The 24463-nt window shown below is 41.1% G+C and overlaps 1 protein-coding gene and 1 long non-coding RNA gene across 2 annotated transcripts; both read right to left on the minus strand.

Moving 5' to 3' along the window:
• Positions 1-3233: 3233 nt before the first annotated feature.
• LOC101395614 (prorelaxin-like) lies at positions 3234-9177 on the minus strand. The gene is made up of 2 exons (XM_087444551.1): positions 8805-9177; positions 3234-3763 (listed from the first exon to the last, which is right to left on the minus strand). Exons 1-2 carry the CDS (start codon positions 9013-9015, stop codon positions 3423-3425), a joined length of 552 nt encoding a protein of 183 aa, XP_087300677.1. The 5' UTR covers positions 9016-9177; the 3' UTR covers positions 3234-3422.
• Positions 9178-9927: 750 nt separating this feature from the next.
• LOC147914387 (uncharacterized) lies at positions 9928-23482 on the minus strand. The gene is made up of 3 exons (XR_015555434.1): positions 23404-23482; positions 11437-11535; positions 9928-11157 (listed from the first exon to the last, which is right to left on the minus strand). It is a non-coding gene; the product is annotated as an uncharacterized LOC147914387 (long non-coding RNA).
• Positions 23483-24463: the final 981 nt, after the last annotated feature.

Below are 24463 nucleotides of genomic sequence, written 5' to 3' on the forward strand. Positions count from 1 at the left end.
ATGGATAAACAAACTGTGGTACATCCATCCAATGGAATGTTACTCAGCACTATCAAGAAATGAGCTACCAAGCCTTGAAAAGACATGGAGGAATCTTAAAGGCATATTACTAAGTGAAAGAAGCCAATCAGAATAGGTTATATACTGTGTAATAACTATACGAGTTTCTGCAAAGGCAAAACTATGGAGACAGTAAAAGATTGGTGGTTGCCGAGGATATAGGGGGAAGGAGGGATGAATAAGTGAGGTACAGGGGACTTCTATGGCTATGAAACTGTTCTGTATGATGCTACAAGGCTGTGTATATGTCATTATACATTTGTCAAAACCTATAGAATGTACAATACCAAGTGTGAAGCATAATGTAAAACTATGGGCTTTGGTTGATAATGATATATCAGTGATGGCCCATCACTTGTAACAAATGTGCAAATGGTGGGGGAGGTTGGGATGGGGTGGGAAGGTAGCATGTGGAAACTTTCTGTACTTTCCACTCCAATTTGCTGTGAACATAAAACTGATCTAAACAGAAGTCAATCAATTTTAAAAACATCAAATGTACAACACAAAGAGTGAACCCTAATGTAAACTATAGACTTTAGTTAATAATTATAATAATAATAAATCGATATTGTTCATCAATTGATACAAACATACCACACTAACGCAAGATGTTAATAATAGGGAAAACCGTTTTTGTGGGTGAGGGGCAGATGGGAACTCTTTGTATTTTTCACTATATTTTTTGGTAACCCTAAAACTAATTTAAAAAATAACATCTACTAATTCAAAAATAAAAATAAATGCTTTCAGTCAAAACAAAAGAAACAAAGACACCTTTTTAAAGAGAAAAAATAAATGCGCCCGTGCAGACAGCTGGTGAGTGCTGGAGCTGCAGTCCCTACCCAGGTCTGCTGGATTCCAAAGACTGCTTTCTTTTTCCTATGAGATCCCTTGGATCCCACTGCAGTTGGAATTAATTTTAATGGTGAAGGCTAATAAATAAAGATTAACATTTTTGAAACAGTCATTGTAGGTACAAGAACAGCAAGCATGAGTGAAGCTATAGGAGTGAAGCTGATCTGATCTTTCTAGACCCTTCTCCCTTGCCTCTCTCAACTCTCTAGCCTATAAGTCATAGAAATGACTTCCCAATGTCTCCTGCAGGTAGAAGTGTTCATGTGACACGGTTCTGGCCGATGCAAGAAACACACGTGCAGGTTTCTGGCAAAGCATTTGTTTTTCTGATCTAGGCACTAAGCCTTCTTCTGTCCCCTTCTTTTCCTGCCTGAAACATGCTCACTGAGACCCAGAGGTGCAGCAGGCATCTTGGGGCCACGAGGTGGGGAGCATGAGGAGGAAGGCCTATACGGGAAGCACAGCTGACTGAAAAGGTGGGAGGAGACTGCTGGCATCACTCAGATGCTAAACAGGGTTGGACGTTTATTCCACAGGCTTCTTTGAAGCCACTGTTACAGACTTTTCTGTTAGTTACAGAGAATACAATCCTAACTGATGCATATATATAAACAGAGTAGATTTGTTGTACAGGAAATAAAATAAGCACACACTCATCAGTTTCTCATGAGAGTTTTAGGAGGACTTTAGTAGCATGAGAATTAGATATCATAAAGGTGTTAATTGATTATTTGAGGGTTTGTAGTAGATGGTTGACCACAGATTGTCTTTGTACCACTTAAAAAGTGGTCAGATCATCAGAGGTAGTGAAGGCAGATTCTGGGACTGGGAGCCCTGTCTCCAGGGCTTTTGAGGAAGAGTAGATGGAGGAGCTGGGCCAGGGCAGGGTCTGGGGAGATGCCTGTTTGTCCTGTCCAGGCTGTAAGTTTCCTGGTCACCGCCCTCGTTCTCCCGGGTTGAAATTTCCATTTCAGAGAGCACTCTTCCTGGCTTTGTCCAAGGTGGCTCCTGGCCTCTGAGGTTCTACAGCCATTTATAAAGTTTTACAAGGCAGCCTTAATAAACTAGAAGTCTGCTTGTGATTAATCGTGCACGGGGATTTGAAATATGGTGTCGCTCTTTTAATCCCTTTAAATTCTGCTAATAGACATTTGATGGCGAGTAACTTGCTATTTAAGTGCATTTTTCTATAAATCCCGACTGAAAACGGATGTGTACATAAGTTGAAGGTACTGGCTAAATATGAAGATGATAACTACATTAACTTACTATCTGAACAAGTTTTCATATCATTTCACAGTTATTTTGTTACAGAAATGGTTTGCAATTTCTAAAATGGTGAACATAAAGTTTGTTCCCTTGCTAAACTAGTTCTTGTATACATGACGCTGAGTTGTTTATTCTCTTCTATATCTATTATTCACTTTTCTCCTTAAAAAAACATAATTTACATTTGAGTGTCTTAGACAGGAGAACTAGAAAAGAATCCTAGTTGGAAAAATACTTGAGTTTATCTGGCCCCAACTAAAATAAATTGATTTAGTGTCCAATATGCTTGTTTGCAATTAATAGTTCAATAAGACACAAAAATCTTTGAAAATCTACCAGAAAAGTCCAAGTTTCATGACTCTTTGTGTATCAAATCTAAGAGTTAATATTAATAAAAACATTTTGATCCTTTTTGTATATCTGGTGTTAGGCAATGTGTAATTGGAGTTTGGTTTTTTTTTTTTTTTTTGCTATTAAAATAGTTTGTTTAATCTTAAGTAGTGAAAGAACATTTGGGCATTAGGTCTGGAGGAAAAAGAGTGGGTGACAATTTATAATTTATCAAATACGAATTTCAAAAGTAGACTTATGCATTCTCAGTAATGCCAGATATGTCTGGCGTATACGGGCGTTTTACTAAGCTATCTATTTAAAAAGATTTTTTGAGTTATTGTGTGTGGTGAAAGTGATAAAGATTTATTGTCATTTTATTTATTATTTTTTTGTGAGGAAGACTAGCCCTGAGCTAACATCCGATGCCAATCCTCGTCTTTTTTTTTCTTGTTGTTGTTGAGGAAGATTGGCCCTGGGCTAACATCAGTACCCATGTTCCTCTACTTTATATGGGACTCTGCCACAGCATGGCTTGACAAATGGTGCGTTGGTGCATGCCCGGGATCGAAACTTGCAAACCCGGGGCCACTGAAGCAGAGCACACGCACTTAACCTCTGTGCCATTGGGCGAGCCTTTATTGTCATTTTAGGTTAGCAGTATTAAACAAGCAATAAGAATTATATGATTAATAAAAAAGACAAAAATACTTTTTTTGCATAAAGAGTTTTATTAGCAGAAACTACAGTAGTTGAAGGAATATTTTCTTACACACCAAATGAAAAACCTCAACACTAAAAGTGATTTCTAATAGTCTAGTAATTAGTGCAGTGACAGAGGAATCAGTGAATGTGTCATCGAGAATACACATGAACATTATATGAAATACATAATTAGCTTCATCTCAGCATCTTATAGCCAGTTCTTTTACGGTACAACCTTGAAAACAACACTTCTGAATCAGTGGAACCTGAATCATTCTCTTCTTTCGAGAATGTTTATCTAAGCCTAAGTTTTTTAATTCTAAAAGACTGTTGTCTTCTGCTACACTGGGTCTGTTAAGAAGGATTTCCTTAAATTCTTCAAAGTTAAGATCTAAATCCTTTAACGCAGGTCGTTGTAGCTCCCTCAATGATGGCTGCCTCTCAGACAGTGTTGCCTTCAGCTCCTGTGGCAAATTAGGAGTGCATTCCAACATCGTATTTAAGGCTTCTGCATCTTTGGTGATGGAGGATGCCATAATTTCTAAATTGAAAAGAAAGGGGGAGGAGGAAAAATATTCATGTCAAAGAACATCAGGAAACTGTAAAAGTTTGCATAGACGAAAAGCAAAGCATTGCCTCAAGAGAATTAAACATCAAAACAGAATCAGTAAGTATCCTGGTATCTAAACAACTTAGCTTATTATAGTTGCACAGCGTAAAGTTCTACAACATTACCAAGGTTCTGCTTTACTCCGCTCGACCCTCTGTCATCTCTCATGTCCCCTTCATGCTTTCATCATAGCACTTTTGACTCATTATTTCTGAAGTCATCTCGGTCATCGAAAACACTCAGTTTCACCACACATGAATCTTTCCTACCTGAGTAATTTTCTTCCATTACTAAGCAACTTCTGAGTTATGATAATAACTGTTGCAAAGTATATTAATCACTTTTACTATCAAATGTTTCATGGTGGCAAGTTATGCTTCAGGATAAAGTTCAAAAGGCAGAACTTCCAATTGCTCTGATCTAATAGGCAGGAGATGCCAGTCTCTGATGTCCCTCATACATCTATTTAACAATTTCTCTTCCCCAGAGTATTTACTCCAAATCAATAGCATTTTACATTAGACAGAGAAATGGGTTAAAAGAACACTAACCAAAAATCACTGGCTTTAAGAAGAGATTAGTCTTTTGTGGTGTGCATACAGACTAATGTACTATGTATGTTTTTTGTTCCAATGTTGTGGATCGTGCACTACGCCAGTTCTGTGTGTTCCCTAGGAGGGGAGCCTGTTCTTAAACAGCATCCTAGGATGGGCAAATATGAAAGTAGGAACTTGGGCTAGGAACCTGCAGGAACCAGCTGACGTCTTCCTTCTTGACGCCCATTCGGTTCAGTTGACCATTCACTGACTGTTTCCATGTCTCTGGCAGTGCCAGGTAGGAGATGTAAATAAAAAGAAAACATGTTTACTGCCCTCAAAAAGCTTTCTGTCATGTCAGCTCTCTTCTAACCTGACTTATCCCGATTACACAATTTTGAGAGTTTTAGCACCAAAAAAAAAACTAGAACCATAGATGAAGTTTAAATTATAGTGTAAACCTGGATCAGTTCTTGCTGTTCTTCTTCATGGACAGCAAAGCTGTCCTTTTCAGCTTATTCATAAGGCATTACTCTTGAAACAGTGGAAACAATGAGGCCAAGAGATAGAAATCGAAGCATGGAAGGCCGACTTCTGGGTAACCACTGCTGCCTGCTGATCAGAGAAAAGCATGTCCCCTCACCAGGCCGGATGGTCTGGGGCTGGTCCACTTCCTATGAATTCTGTAGCAAGAGTCTCAGTTGCTCTCCTTTCAGCCAACTACAAACTTCAACAGCTGAGTTTTCAGTGGAAAGAAAACATACTTGAGCATGTTATCTTTCCTCCTAATGCTCTCTCTCCTTCAAGTTCTAAGCTGGCACGGACAGAGGAGAATTTATATCATTTTTCAGTAGTCAGAAGTTTTTGCATTTTCCCTCAGTGAGACATCCTAAGTTTAATTCAACCTCCTCATAAACAACTCTCCTTGCTGTAACTTATAGCAAGTTGGTGCCTTATTGAATGCAGAAAAAAGCTGACAGTAACTTTCCAAATACCTAAAGGCAGTTAATGAATCAGGCAAATCAATTGTAGTTTCAATGATGTTTATTCATATCCGGTGTTTTCTGGCACTCTAATTTTGTTTTTATAATTTAAAAACTTTTTATTCTGAAATACTTTGAAAGTTACAGAAAATTCACAAAAATATGACTGAGTTCCCGTATATATATATTTTTTTTTTGGTAAGAACATTCAACATGAGATCTACCCTTTTCACAGAATTCTAAGTGTCCAATACAGCACTGTTATCTATAGGTGCAATGTGATTACATCCGATTTCTAGAACCAATTCATCTTGCATAACTGAAATTTTATACACGTTGATTACCAACTTCCATTTCCCCCTCTTCCCAGGCCCTGGCAACCACCACTCTATTCTTTGATTTTATGAGTTTGACTGATTTAGATACCAGGGCTTTTTCACTTAGCATGATGTCCTCCAGGTTCATCCATGGTGTTGTATATTGCAGAATTTCCTTTTAGTTTCAGGCTGAATAACATTCCCTTGTATGTAGACACCACATTTTCTTTATTCATTCATCTGCGGATGGATGTCTAAGTTGTTTCCATACCGTGGCTATTGTGAATAGCGCTGCAATGAACAGGGGAGTGCTAATCTCTCCTAAAGATCCTGATTTCAGTTCTTTTGGATTAATACCCTGAAGAGGGCGAATGCTGGATCATATGGTAATTTTTTTTTTTTTTTTTTTTTTGAGGAAGCTCCACACTGTTTTCCATAGTGGCTGCACCATTTTGCTTTCCCACCAACAGTATACAAGGGTTCTAATTTCTCCACATCCTCAACACACTTGTTTTTCGTTTTTTTGATAATAGCCATCCTGACAGGTATGAGGTGATCTCTCATTGTGGTTTTGATTTCCATTTCCCTGATGATTGGTGATGTGGAGCATCATTTCTTACACCTGTTGGCCATTTGTACATCTTCTTTGGAGACATGTCTACTCTGGTCTTTAGCCCATTTTTAAATTGGGTTATTAGTTTTTTTGCTATTGAGTTGTAGGAGTTCTTTATATATTTTGGAAATTAACCTCTTATCAGGTACATGGTTTGCAAATATTTTCTCCGATTCTATAGGTTGCCTTTACACTCTGTTGATTTTTTTCCTTTGTTGCGCAGAAGCTTTTTAGTTTGCCGTAGCCCCACTTGTCTAATTTTGCTTTTGTTGTCTGTGTTGTACTCTTTTATTAAAATTACTTTTTAAGCTTGTTTTGAAACATTTTGCAATCTCCCACAACTTTAGCTTCTGGAGTCTAACTAAAAGATAATATTCTAATAGACGTGAATTCAAACACCTCTTGATCACTGTATTTTGCACTAAAATCTAAGATAGATCTCTTCTAATTAAAAATGTCTACCTTATTTTTAAAATGGGTGTAGAGAGTGTTATTTCCCACACTGTGCGGGAAAAATGGTTAGCTAACAACTTAATAATGTAAAAACAAATAGAAACTAACAACAGAGGTTTTAAAACTCATGAATTACAAATTATTGACATGTACTTCGAAAATGATTCTTGTAACTTCAACATTTCTCTTGATCCTCGCAGGCGATATTTTTTTAGATTATTTGCAGTTAAATCACATACTGTGGTATCATTAAAGACAGTTCTTTAAAAATACTTGAAATTCACAAGTCCCTTCTATAGAAACAGAAATTTGGCCAAATATCTATATAGAAATGCGCTCAGAAAACCATTTTTAAGCAACAATTTGAAATCCACCGAAATATCCGCTAGGAATGGTTAAATATAGATGGTAGGCTTATGGCATAGAATGCTATAAAGAAATTTTAAAGTATGTTTTTGGAGAATTACAATGTGAGAAACTGCTCACACTATAATGTTAAGTGAAAATGCGGGAGATATACACACATATCTCCAAATGTTAACATTGCCTTCCAGTTCCTCATTTAATACAGATATTTTCATTTTCTCATTAAATCCACATATTTTCAAAGTCTTTAATATCCATAAGTGCTTTTCATTTTTCTTATTGTATTTATGTATATTTTTCAGTCATTAATGTGAGCATATTACTTATTCATTCAGAAGAAGTGCAATCTGGTCTTCCGTTACCTCGAACAGTAAATCTCTAAGCTCTGTGGTTCTCTTCTATTAATATTATACAAGAACTACGTAAAAGCTTGCATTTAATAAATCAATCTCTGACCAACAATGTAGAAGAGTAAAGCCACTAGCTTTATAATCATGATTGAAATGCCATAACAGGGAAGTAAATGTACTTAGTGCACAAGGAGTTCACGAGGGTCACTTATATACAGGATATGCATATAGCCTATAAAATAGAGTTGTGGTTTATCATAAATTGCATACGTGTTATGAAATATAAAACACTTATTCATCATGAAGCTCACCTTCTCGGAATTTCATGTGACCCCGTTACACTGATTAGACTAGGCTGTACCTCTGGGAAAGTTTCCATCCTTACTTAAACTCACCTTCCAATTTATCTTTATAAATGCTTTATAACTAACAAATTGTTTTGTAAACCAAACCATTCCAGATTTGAACTGTACACAATTCTGAGACTTTGCTTTTAAAGAAAACCCACTGCAGCTTCCACATGCTTGAGCCCCCAATCAGTTCTCCAGCAGTGCTTGTCTGAAGGGCAAACATCCCTTGACTGTCGGTCCCCTTCAGTTTCTCTTGCAGGGCATCAGGCCCTTTTCTCTCTCTTCAATCCTTTCTCTCCCAAATGAATTTCAAGACCCGGTTCAAAGAGGTGGGAGGCCATGCTCTCCCCTCTGGTGAAGTTCACAAATACAAATAAAATTATACTAAAAGAGGAAGTTTTCCAAGGCATGGGCGCTGGCCCAGCTTTTGGACAAAGCAGGAGAGTCGTGAAATCGAAGGCCCTTCACGTTTACCACTCCAGGACCCTATCAGAGGTCTCTGCCCCATGCCCTCTGGCGCACAAACACGATCGACAATCAGCTCACACCTCTCTCTTAGCCCCCTGTCGTCTCAAGTCCAGATGTCCTGTCCAGTTGCCGCAACCGCCAGCACGCCGGTTATCTGGCCCGCGGGACCTTGACTCGGGGCTCAGGCCCGTCTGCGCCCCACCTCCTGCGGGTCTTTGGGCAGCCTTCCCTCCTCCGTGGCTTCCCCCTTCTCCCCACCCTTCACCCTGGGTGCCAGGAGATGAAGGGCACCAAGTGCCTCTCAGGTGAGGCCGCTTGCTGTTCCCGCTGCTTCCCCTCCATCTGGTGAGATCCCCGGTGAGACCCTTAGTAGAAAAGCAAGTTACAAGGAAAAAGCCCGAACTTTTAGCCGCCAGCATCGGAGTCGCGGCCGCGGGCGGGCGGCTAATCAGGTCTCGAGCCAGGCCGTTCTGATTGGCCGGCACCCCGACGGCACCCAATGGGAAGTGCGGAGCGGCCGGGCCGGGAGCTCTTACCTGCCGGTGGTTCGGCGTCCAGCCCAGGCTCCTGCAGACTCACAGGCTTTTTCTTCCAGTTGATCGAGCCGCAGATCTGGATCCGGCGGCGGACTAATTCGCGGCCGCATGCCTTAACAATGTCGTCGGGGTTCTCGCCTGAGATGTCTCTGGGAAGTTGGCTCAGTAGCAGCCAGACTCCTAGCAGGTAGGACAAGCACAGGCGCGGCATCCCGGACCTGATCTCTGCTGCTGGACGTTTCAGCCTTTCTCTGGAGACTGCAGCTGCTGTGTCGCCTGCCAGCCTCCGCCTGTGTGCCTAGACTTCAGGCTGCTTTCCCTGCTTGGCTCCAGCAAGCTTTTATAGCCCTTGGGCTCCCGCTTAGACCTTGAGTCGGTGGTCCCAGCTCCACCCCAGTCTCCACCCACCTCCTTGGAATGCCCCACTCCCCGCCCCCAGCTGTCCCTCCCCTTCTCACCTTTCCTCCAGTTGCCCATCTTTTTGTTCTTGGCCCCTTTACAGTTGTTTATTTTTCTCTCCTCTTTCCTCAAACCGTTTGGTATACTTAGGGAAAGTCAGTCAGTAGTTGAAGTCTTTCTGGTATCATCAAGCTAGGCATGGCCACTACACTAAATTACATCCACAAAAATAAAATTGAGATCACCCATATTCTCACAACCCAGAGGTTTCCAGCTTGAACTTTGCTGCATAACCTTCTAATCTAAACAAGATCATATTAGATGAATTAGTATAGTGTCTGGCGTATCGATCCATAGAAAAATAATTAAGGAATGGCAAAATTGTTGACAAGAGAGAACTGATGACTTTTTATCTAAATCCTGGTAAAAACATGAAAATTCTCAATGCATCACTTTAGGCTTGTACAGTGTCCTCAGTTTACAATGCGCTTTTCCTTCGACTCTTCTGGTTTGATTATAACTAGTTACTTGAATATTTTAATTTGAGATTGTATTCTATAGCTCTAGAGACTGGAGAACACACACACACACACACAGACATACACAAACCAATAAAAAAGATGAAAAGTGTGGAATCTCACAGTTTTCAGAAAGAATATTTTGGCAACACATGTTACAACACAAAAATCATGTGTTTATTATTATTATTATTATTTTACTGTATTCTGTTTTTGTATTTGGTGAGGTAATTTTTCACACCTTCTAATTTAACTTTTAAGAATTCAACACAGTTTGAGATAATATGCTCGTGAAACAAGCTTTCTAGATGGACTGTAAACTTTTAGGTGCAAATAGGTTCATTTTATTTGCTTGTGTGCATAATGTACTCGGATTACCTCAGCTCTACCAGGTAAACTGGAGACTTGGAGGAAGTTAGGGTAGCTTTGAATTAAAGTCATAACTCAACAATCACTTAGTTACAAATAAAGCTATGGGATAGAATAATTTTAATTTCCAGATTGCTGCTAATTTCAAAGGGCCCGCTGCATTGGTCTAAGGCAAAGCATTGTGGAATTCTTCAAAAAAAATCTGACCAAAGCTCTGAGATGGTCGGAGGTAGTGTTTCTAGAGCTAACATCCGTTGCCAGTCTTCACCTCCTTAAGGCCAGATGGACTTGTTCAGTGCTCCACCCCTATGACCACCTAGTGGCTCTATTTGTTCCTTCCTTGGGGCTAGAAGATGTCATATTACTTATAGAAGCGCTGATGAAGTTTACTCCACAAACCCTTAATAATAGTCAAGTAGGAATAGTCTTATTAAATACCGGAATGTCTTTAATGAGCAAGGCTGTCCTTCAAAACAGAATGGACTTAGATAGTCTACCTGCATCCCAAAGTGGTACAGCGTAATCATTTGAGCTGAGTGCTGCTCAGACAAGCAGTTTGGGAGAGGCTTCTCAAACCTGAGGTTGGAAGGTATTTGTGGTTGACAGTCCTCGCAAAAAATAATCCATATGCAAGGCTTCCTCCAAACTAATTGCTTGTTTAAAATGTAAACTTCCCAGGGAGGGTTTCATTTGTTCAACCTTTGCATAGGTTGTCTTACAGAGTCCTCACAGCTGTCCAGTGAAGTGGCCATTCTCCTATTTTACAGAGAGAGGGAGCAAGTTGAAAGTGGTCAAGTAACTTGTGCCACTTTGTCTAGCACATGTGCCAGACGTGGGCTCACCGACTAGTAAGGGTAACAGGCAAATGGAGGATTCACAGCCTTTTCAGGCACAACTAAAAGGCATTTCTTGTTCTTAAGACAAACAACTGCGAAAAACCAAATGTGTGCCATGCGCACGTCTGGCAAGTGCTGGAGCTGGGATTCCTACCTGTGTCCATTCGATTCCAAAGCCCCCTTCCTTTGATTCCACTGTATCCCTGGGATCCAGCTTCAGCTGAAATTAATCTGCGTAGTGAAGGTTAATATTGATGAATAAACGGAAAGCAATAGGATATACTGGAGTACATGAGGAAGCCATATGGTTTAAAACTAATGTGGTTTAACCTTGGTTTTCCAGAGAGGCCTGATGTGGGCTGTTGAGCATGCATTGTACATCTTCTTTAAACAATTATAATGTCCCAAAGCCAAGAACAATGCCCTTAAAGATGCGGATGTTGCCTCCCCCATATCAGCATTTCTTTAAGGCTAGCATTTCTTTCCAGCAGCTAAAGATTAATTACTCACCTGCTTTAACTCATCTCGTGACCACTGACCTGCTGACCACCAACTTGCTGTCCTCACCTTGTGACCGCTGAGCTGCTATGGTAGCCAGGCATCTCGTGACTGTAGTAAAAGAGATAGTCCAGTCATATGCGATGTATTTTCTTTGTTCAAAAATGGTATATAACCGCTGTGTACACCACACTTCTTCAGAGTGCTTCCTTCCTTGGAAAGGAAGCCCCTAGGCTATCATCCTCAGACCTGGCTCAAATAATAAACTCACCCCAATTTTGATTTAGAGATTTATTATGAATTCTTTGTGTCAACAATAGATAAATATTAATGTCTTTACAAGTCAGTGTAGGTACAAAGCAGTAAGTGAACCTATAGGTTGACTACCTCAATCTCCTTTCTAGACCCTTGTCCCTTGCCTACCTCAACTGTCTAGGCTGTAAGTCATAGAAATGACTTCCCAATGTCTCCTGCAGGTAGCAGTGTCCATGTGACATGGTTCTGGCCAAGGCAACATAAACATACATGTGGAGGTTTCTGGCAAAGCCTTTCCTTTTCAGATCTAGGCACTAAGCCTTCTTCTGTCCCCTTCTTTTCCTGCTGGAAACACGAATACTGAGACCTACAGGTGCAGGAGCCGTCTTGGGACCATGAGGTGGGGAACATACGAGGAAGGCCCATATGGGAAGCACAACTGACTGAAAAGGTAGGAGGGGCCTGCTGGCATCATTCAGATGCTAAAAAGGGTTGGAGGCTTGCTCCCCAGGCTTGTTGAAAGCCACTGTTGTAGGCTTTTCTGTTATTGATGGAGAACACAATCCTAATTGTTACATATGTATAAGCAGAGTCGCTTTTTTATGTGAGAAATAAATTAAGCTTACATTTCTCAGTTTCTCATGAGAGCTTTAGGCATACTTGAGTGGTCTTTGAATTAGAAATTTTAAAGATTGAAGGACTTATTTGAGTGCTTCTACTAGATGGTTTACCACAGATTGTCTTTGTGCCACTTAACACTGGTCATATAATAAGCAGCAGTGAAGGCAGATTCTGAGACCAGAAGCCCTGCCTCCAGGGATTTCATGCAGGAGGGGATCAGGGACATGGGCCTGGGCAGGGTCTAGGGAGCTGCTTTTCGTGTCTGGGGCTGCACCTCTGTCTTGTACAGGCTATAAGTTTCCTGGACCCTGTCCTTGTTCCTCCGGGTTGGAATCTCCATTTCACAGAATTTTGTCCCGAGTGGCAGAGGAGCTTCGAGGTTCTACAGCCCCTGATAGAATTCCCTTGCTCACAGCCTTCTGCCTACACCACCCTCCAGCATCCACTACATCCAGTTGAGGTCGGCCAGTGGTTCTAAGAGAAACTCACTTTTTTAAAGATATGAGACTCTGCTCTTTTATATTTCACCACTAATCTCTTTCTACCAGCTTCATATCTTATGGCAAATTCTCACTATGTTTTTGATCTGTCACTAGGAGACAATCCCACTCAAAACCCATGATGATCAGTGCTGCACTGGATCTATTTTGTTTGTACGTTTCTTCCATCGTTTCGTTGGGATTGGAGGCAGAGGAGTGATAAACCCTGGTGTCTTTTCAAGCAGCTTGGTCAGAAATCAGTGCTGACTCTCTATCTTGTAGATGGCCTCGAAACTACTCTAGGTGTTTGTGCTTTCACTTCAGGTTATCATGCTGAAACAAAGACTGAAACAAAAAATGAAGGGAAATTGGAATCTTCAAAAAGTCTCTTGTCAGCAAACCTTTGGAAATCTCTTGGTTAAGAGATGAGAAAACATCAATAAATTCATTATTTTCTTTTTCCTTCTTATTTCAATTCAAATAACAACATATGTGCTAAGGGAACATTCAGAAAGAATCATGTCACTAGATGGAAACTCCATGTGAATAGGGATCTTAGTTTTGTCCACTGATGATACATGCTTGTCATGCAGTAGGCATTCGCAATAGGTCCCTAAATATACTCATTTTATTGATCACCATAAATGTTAAAATACTTGGCCTAAAATTAAGGCCCAACATTAAATGCTGCCTTGACGTCTGGTGAACTGCAAGGGACCGACATGGCCTAAACACAAGTTCTTCTCCCCACTCTGCTCCCACAGATAAAGTCCCCTAGCTAAATAACCCTCTTTACGAAGAAGACCAGGCACAGTTCTTGGTTATCCCTGAGTAGTGGGGTTCATTTCCCTGCCAGCTCATGGAATTATTCAAAGAAGCTGATCACATTCTTCCACGGTAACCATGGTTACCTCACCCCCTTGATACTACAAGACCTGCCTCACACAACCCCTGGTTGTTCACTCTGTTCTGAATGCAGCTCCCACGTAGCCTTGTGAGGCAGGCAGCAGCATCCTTCCCTGGGCTGTGAGTATATGTGACTAGTAAACTGCTGCCAGTCTCATCTGTGCAGTGTCCAGGTGTCGAATGTTGTGTGTTGCCATCCCCAAAACCTTGGGGCAGAAATTCCTCCCTTACCAACAGGGTGAATAGGAGGCCATTAAGACAATTGGCCCAATCATGACCGTGGACATGAGCAAGATGGCCCAATCATGACCAAGGACATCTGGTCAGCTTTAACTAACTGCTCTAGGCTAACTGACTGATTCCATGATATGCCAAAGGCTACCTGAGACAGATCTACCAGTTGCTGCAGGCTTGTGTTTTGCGCATACTCTGTGTTTATCTCAATATTGCCATCTCTCCCCACTCTGAAATGTTCCCAAACCAAAAGAAGAATTGTTGTAAATTTACTATACTACAGCTTGACATATTGTTGGGTTTGGCTTGTGTTTGGCAGGTGGTCTCTGAGGCTCCTGGCTATAAAGGCAGGGACAACTAACCTTAACTGATTGACTCGAGTTCTATTTACCAAGAGTCCGGCTAGAACAATCTGGTCACTGCATCTAGCCTCATGACCATCTCTGGCAGCTTGGGGGCAGCCATATGGATATTATCTGCGATTGTGCATCCCTGGGACAGGCTCAGGGATGGCCAACTGTGAGGTGTGTGGAAAGGAAGGAGACCACAATCTTGGGCGGAATTAAGTATGGCACCCTGGTTGCTTAAGAATAATTGTTTCTTAGGCAAAGGTAGTGGCCTTGCCCGTCTCAGGTGCTGTTGCTTTCCCTTGTGCTGTTGCATGCATTCTTTTGACCCCATGTGTATCAAGGTGCACATCTATGGAGGCCTGTGGCCAGGTGCTGATGAGAAAAGAAAAGGGGAAGGAGCATTTGGTACCAGCCCATCCCAAAACACCAGAGGAGGTAACTCAACTGCTCTCCTAATGTAAAATCCCTATCCAATGTGCTGATTGGCTCTTGAGCCTCTACAACATGGGTTTTGAATTAACGTTAACATCTGCTGAAATGCACCAGTTGGCAAACTTTCATGGACTTAACCAATACTGGGGCTCAAATTACAGTTATACCTGGGGATCCCAGTAAATATTAACATGATACCCCCCTATAATCTTAGGGGAGTTACTACATATAAAATAGAGAACAAATAGGTGTGTCTCACCTTAACCATTAGAACTCTTTCATGCCTAAATTCCCCATTGCACCCATTGCCCTAAAATAGACTATAGTGAGCATAGATATTCTGGCTCAGTGAGTGATAAATTAAAATTTAGTCTTTGGCACTTACATATCGGCTTAACAAAATGAGAACCATTGACCCCTTCCCCCTAAGATAAAATAGCTAATATGGCCCAATGTAAATTAAAACAGGATTTTCAAGGATTGCAATTTATAAGACCTAGTTAGTAAAAGGGTGATCATCCCCACTGCTTCTCCATTTAACAGCCCAATTTGGCCTGTTCTTTAACCCAGAATGAATGAATGGTGCCTCAAGGTGGATTATCATAACCTTAATGCTGCAGTCCCCATCCATTGAGGCCCTAGTACCCAGTACCCAATATTTTTGAAATTATCATTTCCATCCAATCAGCAATGGTCAATATTTTGCTATCATAGATTTGGCTAATAAGTTCTATTCAGTGCATATATCAACAGCCTCTCAGCTGAAGTTTGCTTTCACCTCTGAAGGGACATAATACACATTTACCTCTGGGGTACCTCAGCAGGCTTCCCGTTACACAGTCTTTGCAGGCAAGATCTTAACTGCATCCGCCTTTCTCCAGGAGCATAGATATGATATCACCTTGATGATATCCCCTTGATGATGAGGAGACTTATTTGATATACTCATTAAGAACATACGAATACTCACAAAGGAACTCATAAAAAGGGGATGGGCCATTGTGCCACACATAGTGTAAGGCCCCACCACCTCTCTTAAATTCTTGAGAATTATTTGGTAAACTGAGACCTGATCCATCCCTGAAACTGTCAAGGAACAACTACTGAGCCTCTTAGCCTCCACAATATTGATACGAATCCAACATCTTTTAGCCTTTGTTGGGTTGTGGAGTCAACATATTCCTTATTTACAACTTTTACTTAATCTCATTGATGCTGTAACTTACAAACTGACCCACCTGAAATGGGGCCCCCTCCCACAAAAGGCTCTAGATTTTGTCCAATTTGAAATCAAAAGGCACTCTTGTTAATGCCCTCCAAGACACCTTCAGTGTAGAGGCTTTAGTAACCTCCCCTCACGCCTCCTGGAGTCTCTGGACCACCTATGATGGCCATAAGTTGTCCATGGGCTTCTGATGCCGTCCTAGGCCCTGCACTATATACCATCAGAACAGCAATTGCTGGCCACTTACTAGCCTCTTCTGGAAATACAGGCTCTCCTAGACCCTGAGCCTGTGACCCTCCATCCCCAGCTGCCCATTATGTGTTGGGTCATGGCGGTAGCACCCTACAAGCTCAGCATGGCTACCAAGGCCTACTTGCTGCACAATATAGCCAAACCTGGACATGAAGGAGGAGGTGGTCTCCCCTGTCCTCAGACCCTTGTCAGATGCCAGGATGCTAGAGGAGGGTACCCCTCTTCCAGACCCCTTGGCTACCTGGAGAGTCCCTTGGGATCAACTGAGTGAACAAAAATGGGAGTTTGTACACTTTATGGATAATATCATCACCATATATGTGATGAAGCCACGTTCAGTGGAATTTGCTGCTCTCCATCCCTTAACTGGAATGTCCCTGATAAAGGACAGCACGGTTGCCAACTTCAGGTAGTTATCTGCACTGGATTCCCTGGCCAATAAACGGCTCCACCTTTACATTTCACAACTCTTGGGCAATTGTGTAAGAGTTGCCCCAGGACACTTCTTATTCCCAGCCCCATAATCTAGAATCTTTCCTTCAGTAGGATGACTGATCCTTCAGATTAGCCAATGATCCGTGGCTCCCACTCCAAACCTGGACCTTTCCCCCAGCTCAAAGTTTCCCCAACGTTGTAGCACATTAGAATCATCTGGGGAGCTTTAAGAAACCCTAATGCTTATGTTGCATGCCAAAACAATTAAATCAGTGTATCCTGGTGTGGGAACCAGGCATCAGTATTTTTAAAGGTTCCTGGTTGTCTAAAGTGTACCAAATTGGGGCCGGCCCCGTGGCCTAGCGGTTAAGTGCGCGCTCTGCTGCTGGCGGCCTGGGGTTCGGATCCTGGGCGCACACCGATCCACCGCTTGTCAGGCCATGCTGTGGCGGCGTCCCATATAAAGTGGAGGAAAATGGGCACAGATGTTAGCCCAGGGCCAGTCTTCCTCAGCAAAAAAGAGGAGGATTGGCATGGATGTTAGCTCAGGGCTGATCTTCCTCACAAAAAAAATAAATAAATAAAGTGTACCGAATAGTTGGTAGACCACCTCGTAGCCACTGCCCAAAGCCTCTGTTGAAAGATTTGGGGAAGAATTCCATTGAATTTGTTACTTATACAATCCTGAAGAGATTGATAAAGTTAAACTTCCTAAATACACCAGTCTTTTGCATAAATCGGTTACTTACTACTTTAAATTTTATTGTAAAGAGCTAGTATCAGTAATATTAGGAGATTCTAACTAATATGGTGAAAAACAAATGTGTATGTATGAAAAGGGATATATATTTTGTAACTTATCTACGGTTCTAGGCAATGTATTACAGAAACACATTAATTATTGTACTTCAATCTTGTAACAGTGGAACACGTGAAAAGTTAGTACAAAGACGTTCAGTCATGAATATACAACCTGAGCAATCATACTTTATTCCTTCTTACTTGACATTCAAAATTAACCTTTTATTTTGCAAGGACATCCCATGTCATTTAAATATACATATATCTGAAGAAATTAACAAGTTATATTTTATATTTACTTGTACCTGGATCAATATACGGACCTTGAAAGATCTCAGAATAGTCCTTATTAACTGTTCTCAAACAATTCTCAAGCACTTATTAGCATGCCAGACATGATATAGTAAAGCTTTAGAAAAAAGTATAATTCTGTTGCTATTCAAGAAGTATTGTTTTCGTAGCAGCAAGTTTGAACAGAATTGTAAATTGCACTTCTCATAGAATGAAGTTTAATTCTTCTTTTTTTGTTAACATCAATTGATAGGTGTGATTGGCTGTATTGTTTTTTCAAAAAGTGAGGGAGATACCCAAAAGCATTTGACAAAGGGAATCCTTCTGAACTAAGCTGACTGGTGGAGAAGAAAACTGATTAAGAATCAAGGGCAAGTTGTGTGCCTCTGTGTGATTATGAGCTCTCTTCAGCTATGATTTAGTGGCTTCTAACAACTGGTTTATTAAGTGTTGAGGAGGGTGCTCTGCCTGCTGTTGCGTGTGCATAGAATATCTGCTGATGTCATCACAGTGAGTGAAGAGAGCTGCTTCTCACTTGCTTCCAGAGATTGAGTCTATTAGACTCAATAACCAGCTGTTTTGAATGTCCAGGTTTCTTGTCCACAGGCCCAGATACTTCACAACTGGGTTTTCCAGGACAGCCCTGATTTCAGTTTTATTCTTTTCAGAAAATATCATTTGTTTAATAAATAGTTGCATTCATTGAATTTATACCTTTTTTTGGCGAAATGTCATCTAAATGCACCAATCAAATATGACCACTCATCACATCACTTACTCTAGTTTTAGTTCTGAAATATCTCCATTGTGTCCATAGAAAAGGAATAGTCATTTTCTGAGAAAATGCTATCAGTTTCAGCTATCAGTTGCTCCTTTGTAAAACAGAACTCATCAGTTTATAGGGTAGAATGAAAATAGCCACAGACAGGCAATATGCTTTGGAGAATGTCAATAAACATAGATGAACCATATTAGGAAATTACTTTATCTGCATCATCTCATTATTCATCCTTCCCAGCAGCCCCCTGAGCTGGGTAATATTAGTCTCACCAAACTACTAGTGAGGTGATGGAGGAACGGAGATTCAGTCACACGGTCAGGTCTGGTGAGCGGAGGGGTGATGGTTCACACTGAGACCGTCTGTCTGCAGAGCTTGGGCTCTTAACACTTGGATATTGACCACAGTCTCCTGACAAGTTTTACAAACATGAATTCCTTTTGCGCACACAACAATCATGTTACACAGGTATTTACCCCATTTTACAGGTAGGACTCAGAACTGCTTTGCCAGAGATCACACAGTTAGCTAGAGTCTGTGTTGGGACTCAAGCAAAGACTTCGGATGTTAAATTCAGTACCTTTTCTACCACACCAAAGCCTCATCTCCCCTTAGTGCCCTCAGGGTAGTCAACACAGCAATGACATATTGATTTGATTTTGACAATTAACTATAGTTTAGAGTTTTATAATTAACATATGCACATAATGTAACACACACCTTCATCTTTTGAGGATGAAAGTCAGGTTTTCTAACCCTTTAATTCCTTCACCCACTTGAAGCAAATCAACAAGTTTAAAATACCAGTTCTAAAACCCGGCCCTACTTAAGATCCCTGTTGAGGGACATGGGCTCTTCCCATTTGCCCTTTGAAAATTTGAGGCTTGGGAAATGACTTAATAAAAAGAATAAATCATAAAAAAAATATTTATGATATCATTTTTAAATCCTTGCATGGATAGTATTTTAATTAGGTATATAGAAAAATACCAGTCAAATTTTGGCACACTGCACATAAGAGGCATGAGCATTGCCAGAACAATGTAAAAGTGGAAACTTTTTTTCCAAAATGATTTTGAGCTGAGTATCTTGCATATAACTCCAAGATAAGTAAATAAATGAGGACCTGGAGCTCTAGTGAAATAGTTTTAAAATTAAATGATTTGTTTTGGAAAGTATTGACAATTTTGAGTTTGACAGATAAACTTTCTCCCTGGAATGTATTTGTAAAATCCAATACCTTCTGATTGCTCAGTTTTTACTTTCAGTCATCTTTCAGTATGGTTAGTGGAAAACAGGTGAAATAGGAAATCTTGGAGCTTGAAGAGTAGATAACAGTGGAAATGTTGTAGTACAAGCTCACTACCTTCTAAATTAGCACTTTATGTTGCCAGCATCACCAGCCATCTTTCAATAATCATCTGTTAATTTTGTGTAGCTGGTCAGCCATAAAGTAATGATTGTTCATCACTCTTGGGAAAAAAACGTACATTTGAACAAAGATAAGAAGACAGTCTAAATGATTGAAGTATAAATTCAAAGCCGTGGTTCTCAACTCCGGATGACTTGGAGACATCTTTGATTGTCCAACCAGGATCGAGGGGGGTTGCTATTGCCATCTAGTGGGTAGAGCCCAGGGATGCTGCTAAACCTCCTACAATGCACAGGACAGTTCCCACCACAAAGAATTATTGGACCCCAAACGGGCTGAGGTTGAGAAACCCTCGATTAAAGCAACAGAATAGTTTCATTTACACTAGTAAAATTACATACTCTTATACACTATTAGAACTATTCAAGTAATTACAGACCATTTGGCTAATGATGTGGGATAGTAAGTGTAATAGTATATTTTGGGGAGTTCTAAAATATACTGCTTTAAGGATGATATTTAGACTCAAGTTCTCAATTGGTAGAGTACTGGATGTTCAAATGTTTCAAGGGCCAGCATAGTTCTTGAGAGTATCTGTATCCTATACAGAAACTGGTCAGCGGCTCAGGTTTCAGTCCTCTTCTGCTGAGGCGGGGGTACCTTGGTTACCAGGGGCTTTGTTCTTTGGTTGCTTTGGCCTTGACATCCTGCTCTCTGCTCACTGGCATTGCCAGAACAACTCACTGGAATACTTTTCTTCAATCAGCATGAATAGTCTTTAGCAAAAACCTCTGTATTCAAATTCTAAATAAAAGGATCTGGCCTATAAAATCAATACCATTAACATATAGTTTAAAGGTAATTTTGTTGCAAAATTTCTAAATATATGTATTAGATGCCAAATGTTAAAATTCAGTTCTTTCAGTCTTCCTGTTCCCTTCTCTTTCTGAATAATTCCACCCCAAAGCCATAGGAGGGGCAGAACAAAGGAGATGTCCGTGCTGGCAGGGCTAGAGAAGACTGTGGTGGCTCAGAGGGGAGTGTTGGAACCAGAGAAGAGTGAGGAGGGCGTCCACACTGGGGGCAGGGAGGAAGGGAAAGTGGTCCAGGTGTGTGGGCCTGAACTGGCTAAGGAGGGCTTCCGCACAGTGGGGCAGGCTAGTGGTGTCAGCGTTTGAGTGGGGTGAGGGACACATCTATCTGTGTGATGGGTGGCCCAGCATGAATGGTTGGAGCTCAAGCAGGGTGAGGTGGGGGACCTGTGCAGGAGGGCTTCCCAGCACAGGGTGCTGACACCCAAGCAGGCTGAGAAATACAAAAAGGCAATGAGATGATGCCTTAGGAATCCTGAGGGAAAATTATTAGCAATCAGGAATTCTGTACCCAGCCAATCAATCTGCACCTTTAGATATGTAAGGGCTCAACATTTTTCCTCTATTCACTCTCTCTGAGAAAGCTACAGGAGGATGAGTTCCAGCAGATGAGGGAGCACAACACAGAATACGGGAAACAAAAGACCCAACACAAGAAGAAGGAGAAGGGAACCCCCACCATGGTGGTGAAGGGAAAACTCAGGAGGAAAGCTGAGTACCAGATGTAGAGTGGAAACAGTCGAGGTGAGAACAGGTCAGAAGTCTCCAAATTTCTTCAAGAAGAAGATATTCGTTGAATAACTGGTGAGAACGGATGTCTTGGGAGGAGAGTTAGAAACCAACAAAGAGTTTGAGGTTAAAGAACTGATAAATATGTAAGAACATTAAGCACATAAAACAATAGGACTTACTAATTCCAGAGAAAGCAGGAAGCTGAGCAAGAAAGGGAAAGTAATTGTACTTTACTACATGGCAAAGTTGTGACAAGTGTTTTCATCATCAGTATAATGTAAACATTGAATGTTGATCTAACCAAAATGATCAGATAACAATACTGGAAGGATGGGGGAATGCGAAGGATGGAAGTGAGCAGTAGTTGTGGTGGACACGGTGGGATGTGAGAGTTAAGAGAGCGAATTCTTCATGATCTATATAGTATGTCAAGAAATAATATATTTTTAAAAATTGAAACATTAAAAAGTAGCTACACTGGAACATTACTTAGAGATATATAGTTAAACAAAGTAACACTGTCAGTAACTAAAATATGAGTTGCTTTCAACCACTTCCCATTGGCCCTTACCATTTCAGTTTGAGCTAATCTGACTTCCAATTTCTAGCACCTGCATCTCTTGCCTGAGGGTTTTCTCTAGCCTCTAGAGCCCACTTTGCCTGAACACCATAAGTGCTGGGGAAAAAATGCACCAGGAACAGCCCTCCACCAATGAACTCAAGAGTGAGTTATAAATACCCCAGCTCTTTCATTCCTTGGGTGGGATATGTCTGTGGCAAGGGGTGGGGTAGGTCTGGGGGTGAGGCACAGTTCTAAACCATTTTCCAGAGTTCTCCAGCAGTATAAGCGCCAGTTTGACACAGAGGCAACTTCCTGGGTCAGACTTCATTTACTAGCTTCCTTCTCTGTCCTATCTTATTTACCCACTTCCCCACCAGTGTTTCTGGGATCACCTCCCAAATAAATGACCTGCTAAAGTCATTATTGCAAAGTCTGCTTCAGGGAGATCCTACACTGAGACAGCTAAAAGAGATAAAAGTGAATATCTCTGAGGAAAAGGAAATGGGACGGAGAACAGAATGTCTTAACTATGACCCATGAGCCTATTTGAATTTTTCCTTATCCTAAAACACTCTTATTTTGGTAGGAAATTGATGTCTCTGCTTGAATTGGTGAGGGGAACTTATAAAAGTCGGAAGCTGAACACAACCCCCTTTGCCCGCCTAGTTCAACTTTCAGGCTGTTTCAGAGTTGGCGGGCTTGTCCTAAGCCTTCAGTTCAGACAAGGAAACTGGCTGGAAGGCTAGTCCAGTACCCTGTGTTGTACATGACTGTTGAATTCAGAGAAGTAACTATCCATAGGCATAAGCTGTATTCAAACCCCAGGTTTTTTTTTTATTATTGCTAGTTTGAAATAGGTAGCATTAGTTGGACTCCTTTCAAAATTCTTAGTTCCTTGAAGATGAAAAGAAAAGCATTCCAGAGGCCACTCTTTTTTCTCTGGAGTATTTTAAGAAGATGTGAAATTGTCGAGTATCTCAGAATCCATATTGAGTTCCTAGTGCACATGCTCTCTTTCTCTCTTGCTTTTTTTCAAAATTACCTTGGTGGGTAGAGTTGGTGCTGCCCTCTACGTAAGTCAGATCTTTATCAGCAGTAAATTAACGGTGTGGGGATGGTGGGAAGAGAAGGAAAAACTGTCACCTATATTCCTCAAAGCCAGACCATATCATCCTGACATCCTGACAGCTTTTCACAGACCTCCCTTATCACATTTCAATGTCTACTAATATCTCTAATCCATTGACTTTCTCATGTTTCCTTACAGGTTTTTGAAATGTTCACCAAGCTAGAATCCCAGATTACCAATCTAGGACATGACTTCACGTGGACACATCCTGAACTCTGTCCTTCTATGAAATGAAATGTAAAAACCAACTCACATTCAGGGTCTGCCTGTCTCTCATGTCCAGGCAGAGCAGAAAACATCCACAGAAGGCTGCTGACCACAGATGAAGTCCTCCAAGAAAAAAATAAATAAACTGAGGTTAGCACTCCATCATTCAACCTTGTGACACTTGTGGACCAGAAATGTCATCCAAACCTCAGACTCAGTGACGCCACTGAGTCTTTATCAGTGGGATATAGGTTTCCAGTTGCTTTTGTCAGCGGTCATGATGAATTTGTACTGCCCCAGACATACTTCTTACTGTCATGCAAGTAGTCAGGGAAACAAGTTAACATAGCTAAATAAACTGGCCTGTGAGGGGATCCCATGGGTGACTTTGGTCCGTGGGCAGCTCAGCTCCCCCAACTAAGCCAGTAACTGAACCCTGGCAGCCATTCCTGGGCTGTTTACTGACAGGCATTTGAGTCAGCTCCATCCCTTCTCTTCCTTGGCCCACTTCTTATTTTCTAGGCCTTTCTCACTCCTCCTCCCCTGCCCCCAGCCAGTGTGGGCTTCCTGGTGCATCTGCAGCCCAAGTACTGTTCCAATCTTCATAAACTCCAAGACTGACCCAAAGTTACCAGTAGAAAAATCAGCAGAGATGCTAAATAGTCAGCCCTAAATATTATAAACTACTTTCTGCAAATTGGACAGTTGATAGTATGCAGGGTATTCCTGAAATCTCCTAAACACATCCACAAGGCCAAACCTAAGGGAGCATTTCCAACTCTCTTGCAGAACAGACACTCTCCAAGGCCAAGAGACACTGCAGCACCTAAGCAATGGGCTTTATTTAAAAATATTTTCCCAGCAAGGGTTTGTTCCTTTCCCAGAAGAGTGGAGCAGAAAAACTATCTAGGTTCTGGCTAGTGTCTCTAAAATATCACATTTGAACACGCATATATTAAAATTGTTGAAGTCTATAAAATATATTATCAGAGTGCTCATATTTGGATTACATTGGTTGTAGATTATTTTTACAATCTGAGTCTGCTCCCTCCCCATTGTCTTCTGACCCATGCCCTTCTAACCCCACCTCAGGACACTTTCTAGCT

Source organism: Ceratotherium simum, chromosome 20, assembly GCF_057802395.1.
Source record: "Ceratotherium simum simum isolate JZ-2026a chromosome 20, ASM5780239v1, whole genome shotgun sequence".
Classification (NCBI taxonomy): domain Eukaryota; kingdom Metazoa; phylum Chordata; class Mammalia; order Perissodactyla; family Rhinocerotidae; genus Ceratotherium; species Ceratotherium simum.